General features: G+C 37.3%; 1 protein-coding gene across 1 annotated transcript in view; it reads left to right on the top strand.

The window, feature by feature from the left end:
* LOC306858047 (protein tweety homolog 2-like) overlaps positions 1 to 13829 on the top strand; it is a 58297-nt gene that overhangs the window by 25534 nt on the left and 18934 nt on the right. Inside the window, exon 3 of the mRNA XM_079398408.1 lies at positions 9710 to 9821. Within this exon, the coding sequence (XP_079254534.1) occupies positions 9710 to 9821 (112 nt within the window). The remainder of the gene's footprint in view (positions 1 to 9709; positions 9822 to 13829) is intronic.

Below are 13829 nucleotides of genomic sequence, written 5' to 3' on the forward strand. Positions count from 1 at the left end.
GTTGCTTCATTACGGTCTTAAACAAACAATGTTTTTCGTATTTTTAGATTAATATAGACAAAAAAGCATCATGAAAAAGCATCTCGTCTGTGAAATGCGGCACTTCTGGTATTTGGCCGGTTAGTCGCCGCGAGCAAAATGAAGTCAACGATTTTTAAAAATCGATTAGTCGACTAAAATCGACGACTTGCGACAGCCCTAATATATATATATATATATATATATATATATATATATATATATATATATATATATATATATATATATATATATATATATATATATATATATATATATATATATATATATATATATATATATATATATATCATAATCAGAATTAGCTTTATTGCCAGGCATGTTTGCACATACAAGGAATTTGTTTTAGTGACAGTAGCTCCACAGTGCAACAGAATCACAGCGACAGGACAGGACACAGATAATAATAATAATAATAATAAATTAAATTAAATAAAAAATGAATAATAATAATGTACAAATATACAAAATGGACAATATGCAAAATAGCACAAACACAATATACAAAATTGACAGGTATGTTAGGTGCAAATTTGAAATGTAATAAGTGTGTGTTAAATAAAAAATAAAAATAAAAAGTATGATAGTGTTGTGTGTTTCATGTTTATTGTTAAGAGTTCAAATGTTCATGAGATGGATTGCCTGAAGGAAGAAACTGTTCCTGTGTCTGGTCGTTCTGGTGCTCAGAGCTCTGTAGCGTCGACCAGACGGTAACAGCTCAAAGAGGGAGTAATTTCAAAATCGTGCGTGTGCGTGTGTGTGTGTGAGAGAGAGATATGACCCCTTTTGTACTGAAGCAAGAAACAAAGCCTCTGTATCTCACTCACACTCTCATTTGCTCTCATTTTCTTTCTCAGAGGTTCATTGCACTGAGCTGTCAAGTTTATTCTCTTGCTCTATAAAAACAATGGTTCACTGGGTCACTTTAGGTAGTGCTGTTCTGTGCTCGGATGGAGAGTGCAGTCTACATTCCTGTCTAAACACCATACTGGTGATAAACACTTTAGTTTTGTTTTGGGCCACATTGTCCATCAGGTCTGAGTTGGAGGAGGGGTTGTGGGAACACTCAGAGTCTGACTAGTTTTTAAGACTTTAACAAGGGGTTGAATAGCCTTGGACATACCGAGACGGCCCTCTGACCTCTGCTCAGACACTGTGCACTTTTCTGCTTCCGTCATCCATAAAGAACGAGCAGCATTCAGCTACAGGTCTTAGTGACCATGGCTGTCAAGCTCCAAAAAACACCATAAAAGAACTAAGAAAGGAGTCCATGTGACTTGTGTGCTACATTGGAAGTCTTCAGAAGCCACATAACGGTTGTATTTATAATAAACAGAAACTGAAATGTAGGTTGGTATTCACCGAAAAGTTCCCCTCTGTTGCATTTCTTAAATCTCTTTCTCCATCCTAAATTTTGGAGCTGATAAATGTGATTTCAAATAAAAGTTCAGTGGAAAATGAAGATTATCAATGAAGAAATAGCTATTGTATGACTTCAGAAGACTTGAAATGTATGGCTCTCTTGTAATCTTGTTTTATGTCAGGGCTTTCCCAACTTTTCCAAAAATAATGAAGCATGATATTTTAAAGATATTATTTCAAAATCGATTAGTTTTTATATTGTCATTGTACTAAAGTCAAAGCAAACTACTGGGATATTATCTGAAGAATATTTACTTTGTATTAACTTGACAGCATGTATTTTTTTACCCACTCTTAAATTTAATATATATATATATATATATATATATATATATATATATATATTTAATATATATTTTTTTTCCTATTTTGACAAATATCCAAATGAAAAAAACACAAAATGCTCGGAAAATCAAAACGGCTTTATAATTGAGACTGTTTAGGTTTGTTGGGGAATAAAAAAGGAGTGAATGGATTTTTATCATTGCAGTTTGGTTGTGTCCACACACTGCTAAGACACATTTATATGCAAACACCATGTAAAAGTGAATTTTGTATCCAATGTCCCCTTTAAAGCTTGGCAGTCGTGGTGTATTAGTCAGTTTTGGTTTCATGTTGTCATGAATTGGTCTGCAAAAATGGACCTTCAAGGTCTTAACTCTTGGGAGCTTCACTACACAGAACTCTCTTAAAGGAAGTAGTTGTTACTTTGAAATGCTAATAGCAGAAGGGGAGTTATCTAATCTAACTCAACGCTCAAGTCTCCCAGCAGGCACTATCCCAGCTGTAACATCATCCCAGCGCTGCTGGAGAAATGCTGAGCCCTAAGTGCTCAATTGAATTAGTTTGTGTTGTGTATGAATGTGTATATAAATGCATGTGAGACACCATCCTCTCTTTTAATCCCATGACACTCGTCTTGATGTTATTAAGTTAGCATTACGACTGTCTGTATTCTGAAAGCTTCTGCCGTGAAACAGCCCACTGCTGGGTTAAATACAGAAATATGGTCAGAGTTTAACAGCAGGAATTTAGTCTGAATGTCACCGCTAAGAAGAACATCGTCTTGGCTGATAATTCTGAATTAGTCTTGCGTATCTTGAATAGGGGGAGGGGGATCAAAATGTAATTTAATTGTAAAAAAAAGGAGAAAAAAAAAGAAAGGGAAGTAGTGTGTGTCCAAGTATGGTAACCCATACTCGGAATTTGTGCTCTGCATTTAACCCATCCAAGTGCACACACAATAGTGAACATTCACCCGGAGCAGTGGGCAGCCAATGCTGCGGCGCCCGGGGAGCAGTTTGGGGTTTGGTGCCTTGCTCAAGGGTCTCACCTCAGTCGTGGTATTGAGGGTGGAGAGAGTGTTGGTTATTCACTCCCCCACCTACAATCCCTGCCGGACCTGAGAATCGAAAGCACAAACTTCAGGTTACACGTCCAACTCTTGCCCTCCAAAAGTATTGGAACAGTAAAGACAAAATTGCTCTGTTGGCTGTGGAGTCAAGACATTTACAAATATGATTAAAATATGAATATGAGACAAAACTACAGAATGTCACATTTTATTATTAGCTGATTAAACACATAGATGTTTTCACAGCTAAGAAGTTCAGCACTTTTAGAGTTTCATCCCTCTATCTGATGTGAGCATAAGTATTGGATCAGTTGCCTCACAGGTCTTTCAAAGTGATCAGCTGTGTCCTGTTGCATTAATTCTTCAGATATTATAAGCAGGGGATGTGTCGTATCAGTTATATCCATTACTTCTGTATTCTGAAATACATACGCTGTGAAATACACGCCCTCTTCAAATACATGCACAAAGGTGCCAGCGCACGCTGTAGCCTGTATCATTTCATATCAAACAGCGAAAGAATGTATGCGATGTCATAGTTATGCCGTCAGTTAAGGCATGAAGTTACTAAAAAGACGATTAAAGCTGCCTTAAAACTGTGTGCATGCATGCAATAAATTATATATGCGTCACATTTAAGAATATGTCCCTGAATTAGTTTTAAAAACTGTCCTGAGGCACCCCAGCACTGTCTCCCTCATCTAAAACACCTGATTCAACTCGTCCGCTCATTAGTAGAGACTTTAAGACCTGAAGTGTGTCAGAAAAGGTAGAGGTTTGTGAGAAAATAAGATGCATGTCAGATCCGCATCACGTTCAGCAGCAGCTTTTAAAGCAATAGCAGGCAAATAACCAGCTGCTGTGATGTCTATTAATCCAAGAACAAAATAAAAAAGAGGAAATCAATAACTTTTAATGCTTTAAGGGGTGTATCTATATTTAATTTAGTGTTTGGTAACACATTTTCTATATATTTCTGCTGAAGGTCACAGGTAGGTAAATATGTCATTTATTATAATGGGTTCATGTGAAGATAAGTTCACTTAAATTAGAATATATAAAAAAATATGTAAATTATTATATATTCTCTGTAGTGTTTTGATTATATTTAATATATAAATATATATTCATTTATTTGATATTTATGTGCAATTTATGTATTAGTCAATATATCACCCGGCCTTAATATTTTCTGGTTCAGATGATATCAGCATACATTTTTAGTTACTTATTTTAATATGTTCTGGAACCTTTCATCGGTGTCACCTTGCTGGCATTGTATCTTATAAATTGATCATTCACTGAAGTCTGTGTGTTGTTGCATTTTCTGTATACAGTAATCTTTGGAAACTTTACATTAAACACTCCTAACCTCACCTTCTATTATTTGTGTTTTTTTTTTTTACTTGCAGGATGTCTCAGCAAGGCTAACTTCATCTATATTAAACGTTAATGTGGTTTGTAGCAGAAGTGTTTCTGCAGTGTCCAGAAGTAAATCATAGGGTTGCTTGGTTATTTGGATAGTTGGGTGAGCAAGTAGATAGACAAGTGATTGTATGGCTCCAAATCAATTTTCTGTTTCAGCGAGGGTCTCGGGTCATGCAGTGCAACATGATGGAGCTCTATAGGGGTCCTAGATTGCTCTCAGGTGAGATGATGGGTATTAGAATCTAAAACTGCTCACTAATACATTTGAATTTACTTTGAACAATTTGATATCAGATGATTGTAAATCTTGTTTGGCCAAATATAAATGCCATCATAAAAGGTCTTGATACAGTTTCCCTGTTTTATATAAATGGGTCATATCATGAAGAATTAAATTGTTCTTGATCTTTTGAAATGCAATTTTATTTTAATATCAAATCATACTGTAACTTTCAGAACTCAAAATTGTATTTATTTAAACAAAGCTGAAGAAAAGAATCAATAGCAGTAACACTCAAATGCTAGTATTTTCTGCAGGTGAAACTGGCCCTAATTGCAGACGTGCTTTCCAGGATGCCATTCTAGATGTAGAGAGTTTAATTGTGACTACATAATGTGAGAATCTTTCTCTTATTTTCTCCATTATGTTGCTGAATGGCAGGAGCTGTGCAATAGCTTCTTTGGTATTTCGATGCTCAGTTAATCTGCGGCATGTGTTGCCATGGTTGCCCTGTGCTCGGATGTACTGCTCTTTTTCAAGAGTCCCTTAGATCACAACATGAAGAGCATTTTCAACTGCTTTGATTAAAGTAAAATTAAATTGAAAACACTTAACTAGTAATGGCTCTAGCCTTCAGTGATTGTAATGTCAAAATTATCACACAAATATAACAATTATACAAACTATTATTAAAAACAGAAAAAAAATCCATTAATAGAACTGAGTTGACTTGTTCTGTAGTTGCTATTTTTCTGTTGTGAAAAGACAGATCCTTGCACATGCTGTGGCTGTCATTGTTTCAGAGCCTCCATGTGATTCATGGTCCACAGCATGACATGACCTCTATATATCTCACAATAGCTTACACTGACAGGTAAAAGAGAAGAGGGAGAGAAATCTCTTCTGCCTGCTCTGCTTTTCCTGTATGTGCATGTATGTTGACACCAGTTGTTCTCTGCCACACACACACCTGCTCTCTGACATCTGTAACCTATTGTCAGATTCCTATTTGGCGTGTGCAAGGGCTCATTCCTGACACCCACGGTTCAGCATATGGTTGATGGTGATGATTTTAGAGCAGCGCACTTTAGCCTTGTCATTATTTTTTCTATATGGACTGATGTTTAGCCCTGAGCAGTGTATGCATTTCATAACACCTGCCATATCTCTATAACTAGTTCAGTTTTCATAAAGGTGTTTTTGTAATGTTATTTGAAAATTTTATTTTCAAATCAGTGTCTCTTCTGTGACCTCCTTTTTTTGTAAGGAAAGTGACATCAAATTGAAGTGAATGGAAAATTCATTTCATGCATTAAACCATAAAAAAGCCACTAAAATGCTGTTGTATGATCTTATATTTGATGTGATGTAGATATCACCATTTACTGCAATTCTCATGTGATTGTGTGGTATTTTTTTCTTTTGAAGAACTTGATGAAGCAGGAAGTTGTGGCCTACAGTTTGAGGGTGAGTGACCAATATGGTGTTCATCAGTCATGTTCTAATGAATCATGCAGGACCAAGATTGCTTGACAGATGGTTATAGCTTCAGCAAACAAGCCTGCCCACCCCCTACAAAATAATGTGGGGCTCTTGTCATTTTGAAGCCTGTGGTGGCATGAACAAAGAACCCAACGACTGAATGAATGAACGCAAATGTATCGTAACGAAACGCTGCCCCCTCAGGGGAGGAGACATCTGAGGACATACTGAAATCATATTCAGTTGTGGAAGATGCCTCATTTTACAAATAAAAAAATATGAAAATTAAAGCAAGAGAACACAGTGAGAGGCTGATGTAAGGTACTGCTTAATTGTATTATTAAAATCTATACTCAACACCGTAAACCCTCTCACACTCTCTTTTTATCTACATCCAGTTTATAAAAGCACAAGCACTATTTTAGCCATTATTTATGTGCCTGCTTTCAGACCTGGTTTTTGAGGCCAGAGTAGAGCTTTTTTGGCACTGTTTTTGACCATCTAAAGTCATTTCTAAGCAAAATATCTTAAGGCACTGAGGTTCTTGTGGAAATGACAGCATTAGCACTTTGGTTCTATTTTAAGGACTCCTACGTTTATTATTGCTGTTACGCTAACTGTCCATATGCCATGCATGCATTTAGTGGGTGAATGGTTACATTTACAATACTGTTTTAAAAGAAGATTTTTTTCCCACCAGCAAGGATGCATTAAATTAATCAAAATTGGCAGTAAAGACACGTATTATATCACAAAAATAATTGTACAAAATATTATAATTGTTACATTTCTGTCATGAGGAGCAATTGCCTACAATCTGGTATTCTTGTCATAGATTAAACATCAAAGTACCCCCCAAATACAGGCTTTTCCTCTTTATTGACCAGTTTGGGCTGTCTGTTGAGGGATTCTAATTCAGTTCCGTCCCAGCAACCATCTACAATATTAATACCTTGGGTAGCTCATCTTGCAGAGTACAGCAAAAAGAGCTGTTCTCTCAGCTGTCTTTTTCTTTTTGCATTTGATGTGTTTGGTTAAACACTGAAAGATGAAAGCGCTTTGTCTCATGATGAAGTCTTTTTTTTTGTGAGCAGTGTGTTTTGAATACATCTGTGAGCTAATCCATGAAAGGATTCATATTCTGATGTGCTTAGTCTTCTGCAGAGACAGACTTTTGAGTATTGGTATAAAGTCTAATCCAGTTTGTAGCTTATTTTGGCCAAGAATGAATGACTTGTATAGTAAAAGATCATCATAACTGACATGAAAAGCAACTAACCACAGTTTGTTTTGCTTTTTATTATTCAGCTAATTTTTACATTCAAATCACTACTGATTATTTCACAGAATCTACATCTTTTGTTTTCCATTTTAGTTTCCGTTAATAATAATAACGCTAATCGAATCTGCCAATTTAAGTCTGCTCTTGCCATTTTTATGAGAAAGCTGGCGTGTATCTCTCTCTTTCTCCTTCCTCTCCCCAGTGCAGCTCAATTTTCCTGTGCACTTTTTAAATCCGAGATGGATCAGGAGAATGATGCAGTTTGGCTAGAGGCATCCAGCTAATGAGAATTCAGTCTTCCCATAATTTTAATAAAGTCCCCTGTTCCAGGCCGCACACATTCTCCTGCGCGTCGTTTCAGCGTAAGGCGGCAACCGGCTGCAGGGAACTGTGCATTCTCTATGTGTTTGTGTTTGTGAGTGCGTCTTTATGACTCTTTACCCACTCCACAGGTAAGAAGCTTTGGAGGAATCTTTACACTTTTCATTTCCCCAGGAGTCCCCTGTGCAGCTCCATACTGTGGAGTCTGATCTAAACTCACTCTCAATTCTTCAGCTGACACGGGACCGAGAACAGGTTTTGCATTTCATTACTCATTGCCCATTAAGGTCCCGAAATGTCGAATTCAAGTTAAACACAAAGGAGGGTCGGTCAGGAATAGAGTTTAAAGGGCAGCTTATATGAACAATGCAATGCAGGATATTACTTCACTTCCTGTGCAGTCTTATTGACCTTATAGGGTCTCTGGGGTCTAATAAACCAAATACCAAGAACTGAGATGAGTCTGGCCATTTTGATGACATCATTAATTTCTATTTGAGATGCTTCCTGTTTCCATTGGTGAGAAGATCATTGCTTGGGGTGGAGGGAATGCACACTCATGTGAATATTCTTTGTTTCATGACAAAAACTCATTAGCTTGTTTCTCTGGTATTGTGGATGGTAGTTATCTCAAATGGATTGCGTTAAATCCACATTTGAACCATTGTCTGATTTCATGAAGCTGTGTAGTGAGCTAGATTTTGGTTTGGAGAAAGAAATATGATGCTTGCAATGAAATATTATGAGTATGTCTTCACCAGTCCAATATTACTGGATATATCAGTGCAGTTACTTTTAATATACAGCCCAAACAGTTGTAGAGACTGTCCAAAACTTAGTATGATACTAGGGTGTTGTGGGTGGTTAGTAGGTGGTTGTTTACCAGCCCAGAGTCTCTGTGGCATTCTAGTACTCGGATATGTCACAAGCCCCTACAATGTAAGTTTTATGAGATTTTTCAACAGAAAAAAGTAAGTTATACAGGTTTGAAACAACAAGAAGGTGAATAACTGATGACAGAAAACAAATAAGATGCACATTTTTTCCTGATTCACAAGGAATCACATTTTAAATATCATTTTGTTCCCAAAGGTAATTGTATAGGGTTGGTGCAGAGTCATTTCTTTGATGGTGACGTTGGCCTATGAAAAATTACAGTGTAGTGATCCATTGGTTTTGAACACTTCATCTCTTTCTCTCGCTCTCACAGTGTTTGTGAACTGTTCTCACTGGCAGAAGGCACCATCTTGTTTGTCATTTACTCAATCCTTGTTATTTGTGTCTGGGGAACAGTAGCCTCTGGCTCAGTACGGCTCCTGCTGAATACTAAAGACCTGCATGTGGCACGCGTGCTCTACCCATCCTACCACAGCGCCTTTATTTTCCAGTCATTTAACTTGAGATCCATATCAAGCCTATTCATTCCAAAGTGATGTTTATTTGAGCTCAAGAAACATTTTCTGACACAGCTTACTTAGCAGCTGGCTTCAGAGTGTCACAGTTGACGACTTGACAATATCAAAAATATTATAAATTCAACTAGAACTGTTAAATCTTTTTTGGTAGCTGAAACAAAGCTGGAATAAAATAAAATATAAATATTAGATGAAAAACATAAACTTAAAGAAAAACCTAAACAAAAATATAAATGTTGCATTGGAAATAAGTGACTAAAACTGAAAGAAATATGAATTTAAAGTAATATAGAAACATAAAAAAATAAAGACTAAAAATAATGACAACTGCATAAATTACTGAAATTTTATTTAAAAATGAAAGCTGAAAATAAATATTAAGAAATATTAATAATAATATAAAATATTAACTATAATACTTGCAGTACTGTAGCTTTTGCTTAAAGTGAAGGCCAAGTGCATAAAGCACAATTTATTAACAGCTTCATTTGTGGTATGTTACTTTTTTCCATATTTTTCAGCCGTGGTAATTAAATATGGTAAAATGTGCATGCTTAGTGGTAGCTAAAAAGCATGATAAAAACAGCCAAAATATTTAATAAACCACCCAAGGAGGGAGGGACATGTATAACTTTGTGAATGACAGGTGTTTTAGATCTCTGGATTTCTGCATATGCATAATCCGTAAGGGCCTGATGATTACAATGTGCGAACTAATTGTAACTTTTCACCTTGTGACTTTTCAGTGTTGCCGTGGGAGTTGGTTTCTATGGAAACAGTGAAACCAATGATGGGGTGTACCAGCTGACCTATTCTCTCTATAATGCCAATCACACGCTGGCGGGAGTGGACAGTTTGGTAAGTACAAATATAGCAGCGCTGACTATAAATAACACACTGAGACTGTTTTTGACTCCCTGACCAACTTTAGTCTTGACTGATTTCAGCTGAAGTGTCCCAATAGACTTGCAGACCTCTCCTAAGCAAATTTACTCCCTCTAAAGGCTCTAACATTATCTCTTTTCCCACCCCGCAAATAGTTCTGCACTTTCTATCAAAGCGTTCCTTCCAACCAAACCTTAGCCAGATGGTCCCTATATCCAGTTCAGTTGCCTGCTTTTGTTAAATCTTTTTTTTTTTTGCCAATCAGCAGTGCTAAGATTTCATGGGATCCCCACTGAGTGCATGATTGATTTTCTGACATCCCTTTGCAATAGCAAGGACACCGCTGAAGATATATGCAGCTACGTGTAACTGCTCGGTGTCTCTGGAAAGATGTGAACGACAAGGGGTGTATCAGTGTGTGTTAGAAAATGCACACACACGCTAGTGTGGTTCTGTGATATGGAGTGGTTGGAGAAAATACCTCAAATTGGTTTTTACAGCCTTTTATGTTTGTGCAGTTATGAAGGCCTCTTTTTCCTTTCGTCATTGTCCTTTTCAAGGCCCTGAAGGCTGGGGCATGAATAAAACCTCATTCATGTATCGTCAACCAGACCTATTTATATCCGTCTTCGTTTTCTGATTCAAATGCGTAGAGCTGACAGTGACACTAAGACGCTTTAATCCTGCTTCACGCACCGATTTCATGCACTAGGTAGGGCCTTTCATGCCTCTGGATGTGAGTTTTGACTATTTCATTGCATGGTGGACTGAAAGACTGCAAAAGCAATGATTAGTTCACATTTCCCCTCATTAAAGTGAGTGATTTCAGCTGCAAAAATAATGAATTTTCAAACAGGTTTCCTGAAAACCCATCTATCTATCTATCTGTCTGTCTATTGTTCTAGTGTTTTATCATTCTATCTATCGCTCCCATCATTCTATCTATAATTTTATCATTCTGTCTTTCAGTTGTTTTATCTATTATTCTGTTTGTCTGTCCATCCATCATCATTCACTCCATCCATTCATCATTTAGTCCATTCCTCCATCCATCCATCCAATTTTTAGTTTGTTTATCCATCCATTCATCCATCTGTCAATGCATCATTCTGTCATTCTGTCCATCTACTGTTGTCATCCATCCGTCCGTGCATCCATCCATAATTCCGTCCGTCCATTATTCTGTCTATCCATCCATCATTCAGTCCATCAATCCACCCGTCATTTAGTTTGTTCATCCATCCATCCATTCAGCCATCCTCTCATCCATCTGTTCATCCATCATTCTATCATTCCGTCTGTCTATCGTTCTGTCAGCCGTCCCTCCGTCCATCCATCATTCTGTCTATCATTCTGTCGTTCGTCCGTCCATCCATCCATCGTTTCATCTACTGTTCTGTCATCTGTCCATCTATCAATCCATTGTCCTATTCAACCACCCATCCATCTACTGTTCCATATTTCTTTCTGTCTATCCATTGCTCTACCACTCTATTCGTCAGTCCATAACTCTATCTACAGTAACTCTCTTTTGCTCCATCACTCTATCCGTCATTCCATCCACCTATCAATCCATATGTCTCTCCACATTTATATACAGATGCTATTATAAGGTGTTGTATGAAGAGGACAATTTGAGAATCACACCTGTTAGTAGAACAATTCTCATTCCCAGATACCGTCAGTATGAGGTCCACTCAGGGCCGCTGCTGCCTAAATGTGTGCCCTAAGCAGGATTGTTGCGCCCCCTCCCTCAAATATTATGGAAGAAAAAAAAAAAAACACCTACTATAGGGGTCAAAATATTTAATTTTAATTTAATAAATAAATTATAAAATTGTATTATTTATTAATTACAATTGTAGCTCTAAACAGTAACCTATGGCTATGATTTTATAAATACAGTTGTCTGATTTTATAGTCTCAAGCATTCAGAAATCACGCTAAAGAAAAAAAGCAGTTTTACTACGATAAAACCATGGTTAATTTTTTGTAAGGGTTGTGATGTCCACATTGTTTTGTTGAAGAAATTATACAGGCTGTGTCATATGGCAAAAAGGTGGCCAAAAATGAAAGATTAAGTGAATATTTGAATTAAATGTTTGGTCAATAGCCTATTAAACAAGGATTTGATCATCCTTTAAGTATACCAACAACAATTATCAGGCCTTTGTCTCCCTTTACAGGCATTTGTAACAACATTTAATGTACATAAATAGTTTATTTTGTATTACATTATGTATTTTAACAGTGTTATTCAATGAAACCATATAATTATTAATTAACCAATCTTTATTGCCTCTTTGTTTTTATATAGTGCATTTTAAGTCATTTTAAAGGCTGTTGTATAAATCTGTTTTTATATCCACAAAAAAAATATTATCTTAATACTTCATTGTAAGTTATTATTTGAAGTGACAAAACCATGGTTAATTTTACGGCTACCATGGCTACAAGAACCATGATTTTTGGTTTTAAACATGGTTCATTTTCGCAAGGGAACATGGGAACTCATATTAGATGCGCTGCTGGTGGTGAAATTATTTCCGACATTAAAACAGGTTATTAACGTCAACAGCCAAAAAAGGTTTTATAGGATTATGAATGTAGCCTACCTGAAAGTGATGCATGGGCTTCGTTTTCATCTTTATTTTCTTTTTTTATCGGTGCCGGATTGATGATGTCTTTTCACAGGCATAGTTGTCCATCAATTATGATAATTTGCATTCAGCCGCAAACAGGTGCGTGCGGGCCCCGGTGCGGATGCGGGAATGGCGCTTCATGTTTTTTTTTTGTTGGCAGCTGTGATTGTGCCCCCCCCAGAGAGTTGGTGCCCTACGCAAACTGCTTACTCTGCATATAGGGAGCGGCTGTACTGGCTCCACTTGACATTATCTCAAGTGATTGCATCATTAACCCAAACGTAACCTTATGTTTATTTCCAAGTCAGTAGCTGATGACAAATGTATTTACTTCCATATAGATTTTAACAAAAATTTTGTAAGTTTGAGTGCAAACATCTCACAAGCTATAGATCAGTAACCCACAGCTGTTCAGCTCACTTACACCTGTTGCATGACCCTTCAGGGAAGCGTTGATGCTGTGGTTCTGAACTGAGCGGAGACTGAAGGCGCGTCGAGCATCTGCCCGCTGAGGAGTTGAGGATTAACTCCCCATCTGCACTAATGGAGATTAATGTGGCTGTTTCTGTCTCACTCTGAATTATGAAGCACACACTTATCTGAGGTCAACTTGATTCCCTCAACACACTCTCTGAGTCATCACAAGCCAAAAGGAAAAGAAAAATCAGCCGTAATTTTCATTAGCAGTTTGTCTCAGAGAGATAAGAGCATGTTGTTGTGAAAAAATGTTGTAATGGTGCTCAAAAGGACTAGAGATGTTTTTGATCTTCAGGTCATGACCTCAGATTAATGTCAGCTAGCTTCGAGAATCATCAATACATTTATCTAAGCTTGCCATCAAGTAGAAGAGACCCTCCTTTCTTGAAATACTCCCTAGAAACCAGGTCCTTCAAATGGTACAAAGTGTCCACTGTCTGAAAACCCAGCACGCAATGCCCATAATTAGCCATGAACCCTGCGACAAAGGCTTTGATGAAGTCACTTTTGGAAATCCTTTGACTTCCTGATTGAGGCTCTTCAATGGCTCTGCCTGCCTGAAAACAATGATTTAATTTGGCATCCATTGCACACAGATGCTTGTTCTTTCTCACACACACATGCACACACTCTCTTTTTGTTTGAAAGCACTGGGCTGCCCTTTCAAAGGAGTCAAGAGAAGGAATAGCAGGACTTGTTTTTGCAGGAGCGTTGAGCGGTGACTGCTTGGTTTTCGGGTTTATTGGTTCTGGGCCATAAGGTCTCTTGTTCACCTCCTCTCAGCACCCCCTCTGTGCTTGCAAATGAACTGCGTGGCTTCCTGTGTGGATCTGTTTTGTGTTCACAGAGGCACCTAGGGATT

This window comes from Barbus barbus, assembly GCF_936440315.1.
Source record: "Barbus barbus genome assembly, chromosome: 38".
Classification (NCBI taxonomy): Eukaryota; Metazoa; Chordata; class Actinopteri; order Cypriniformes; family Cyprinidae; genus Barbus; species Barbus barbus.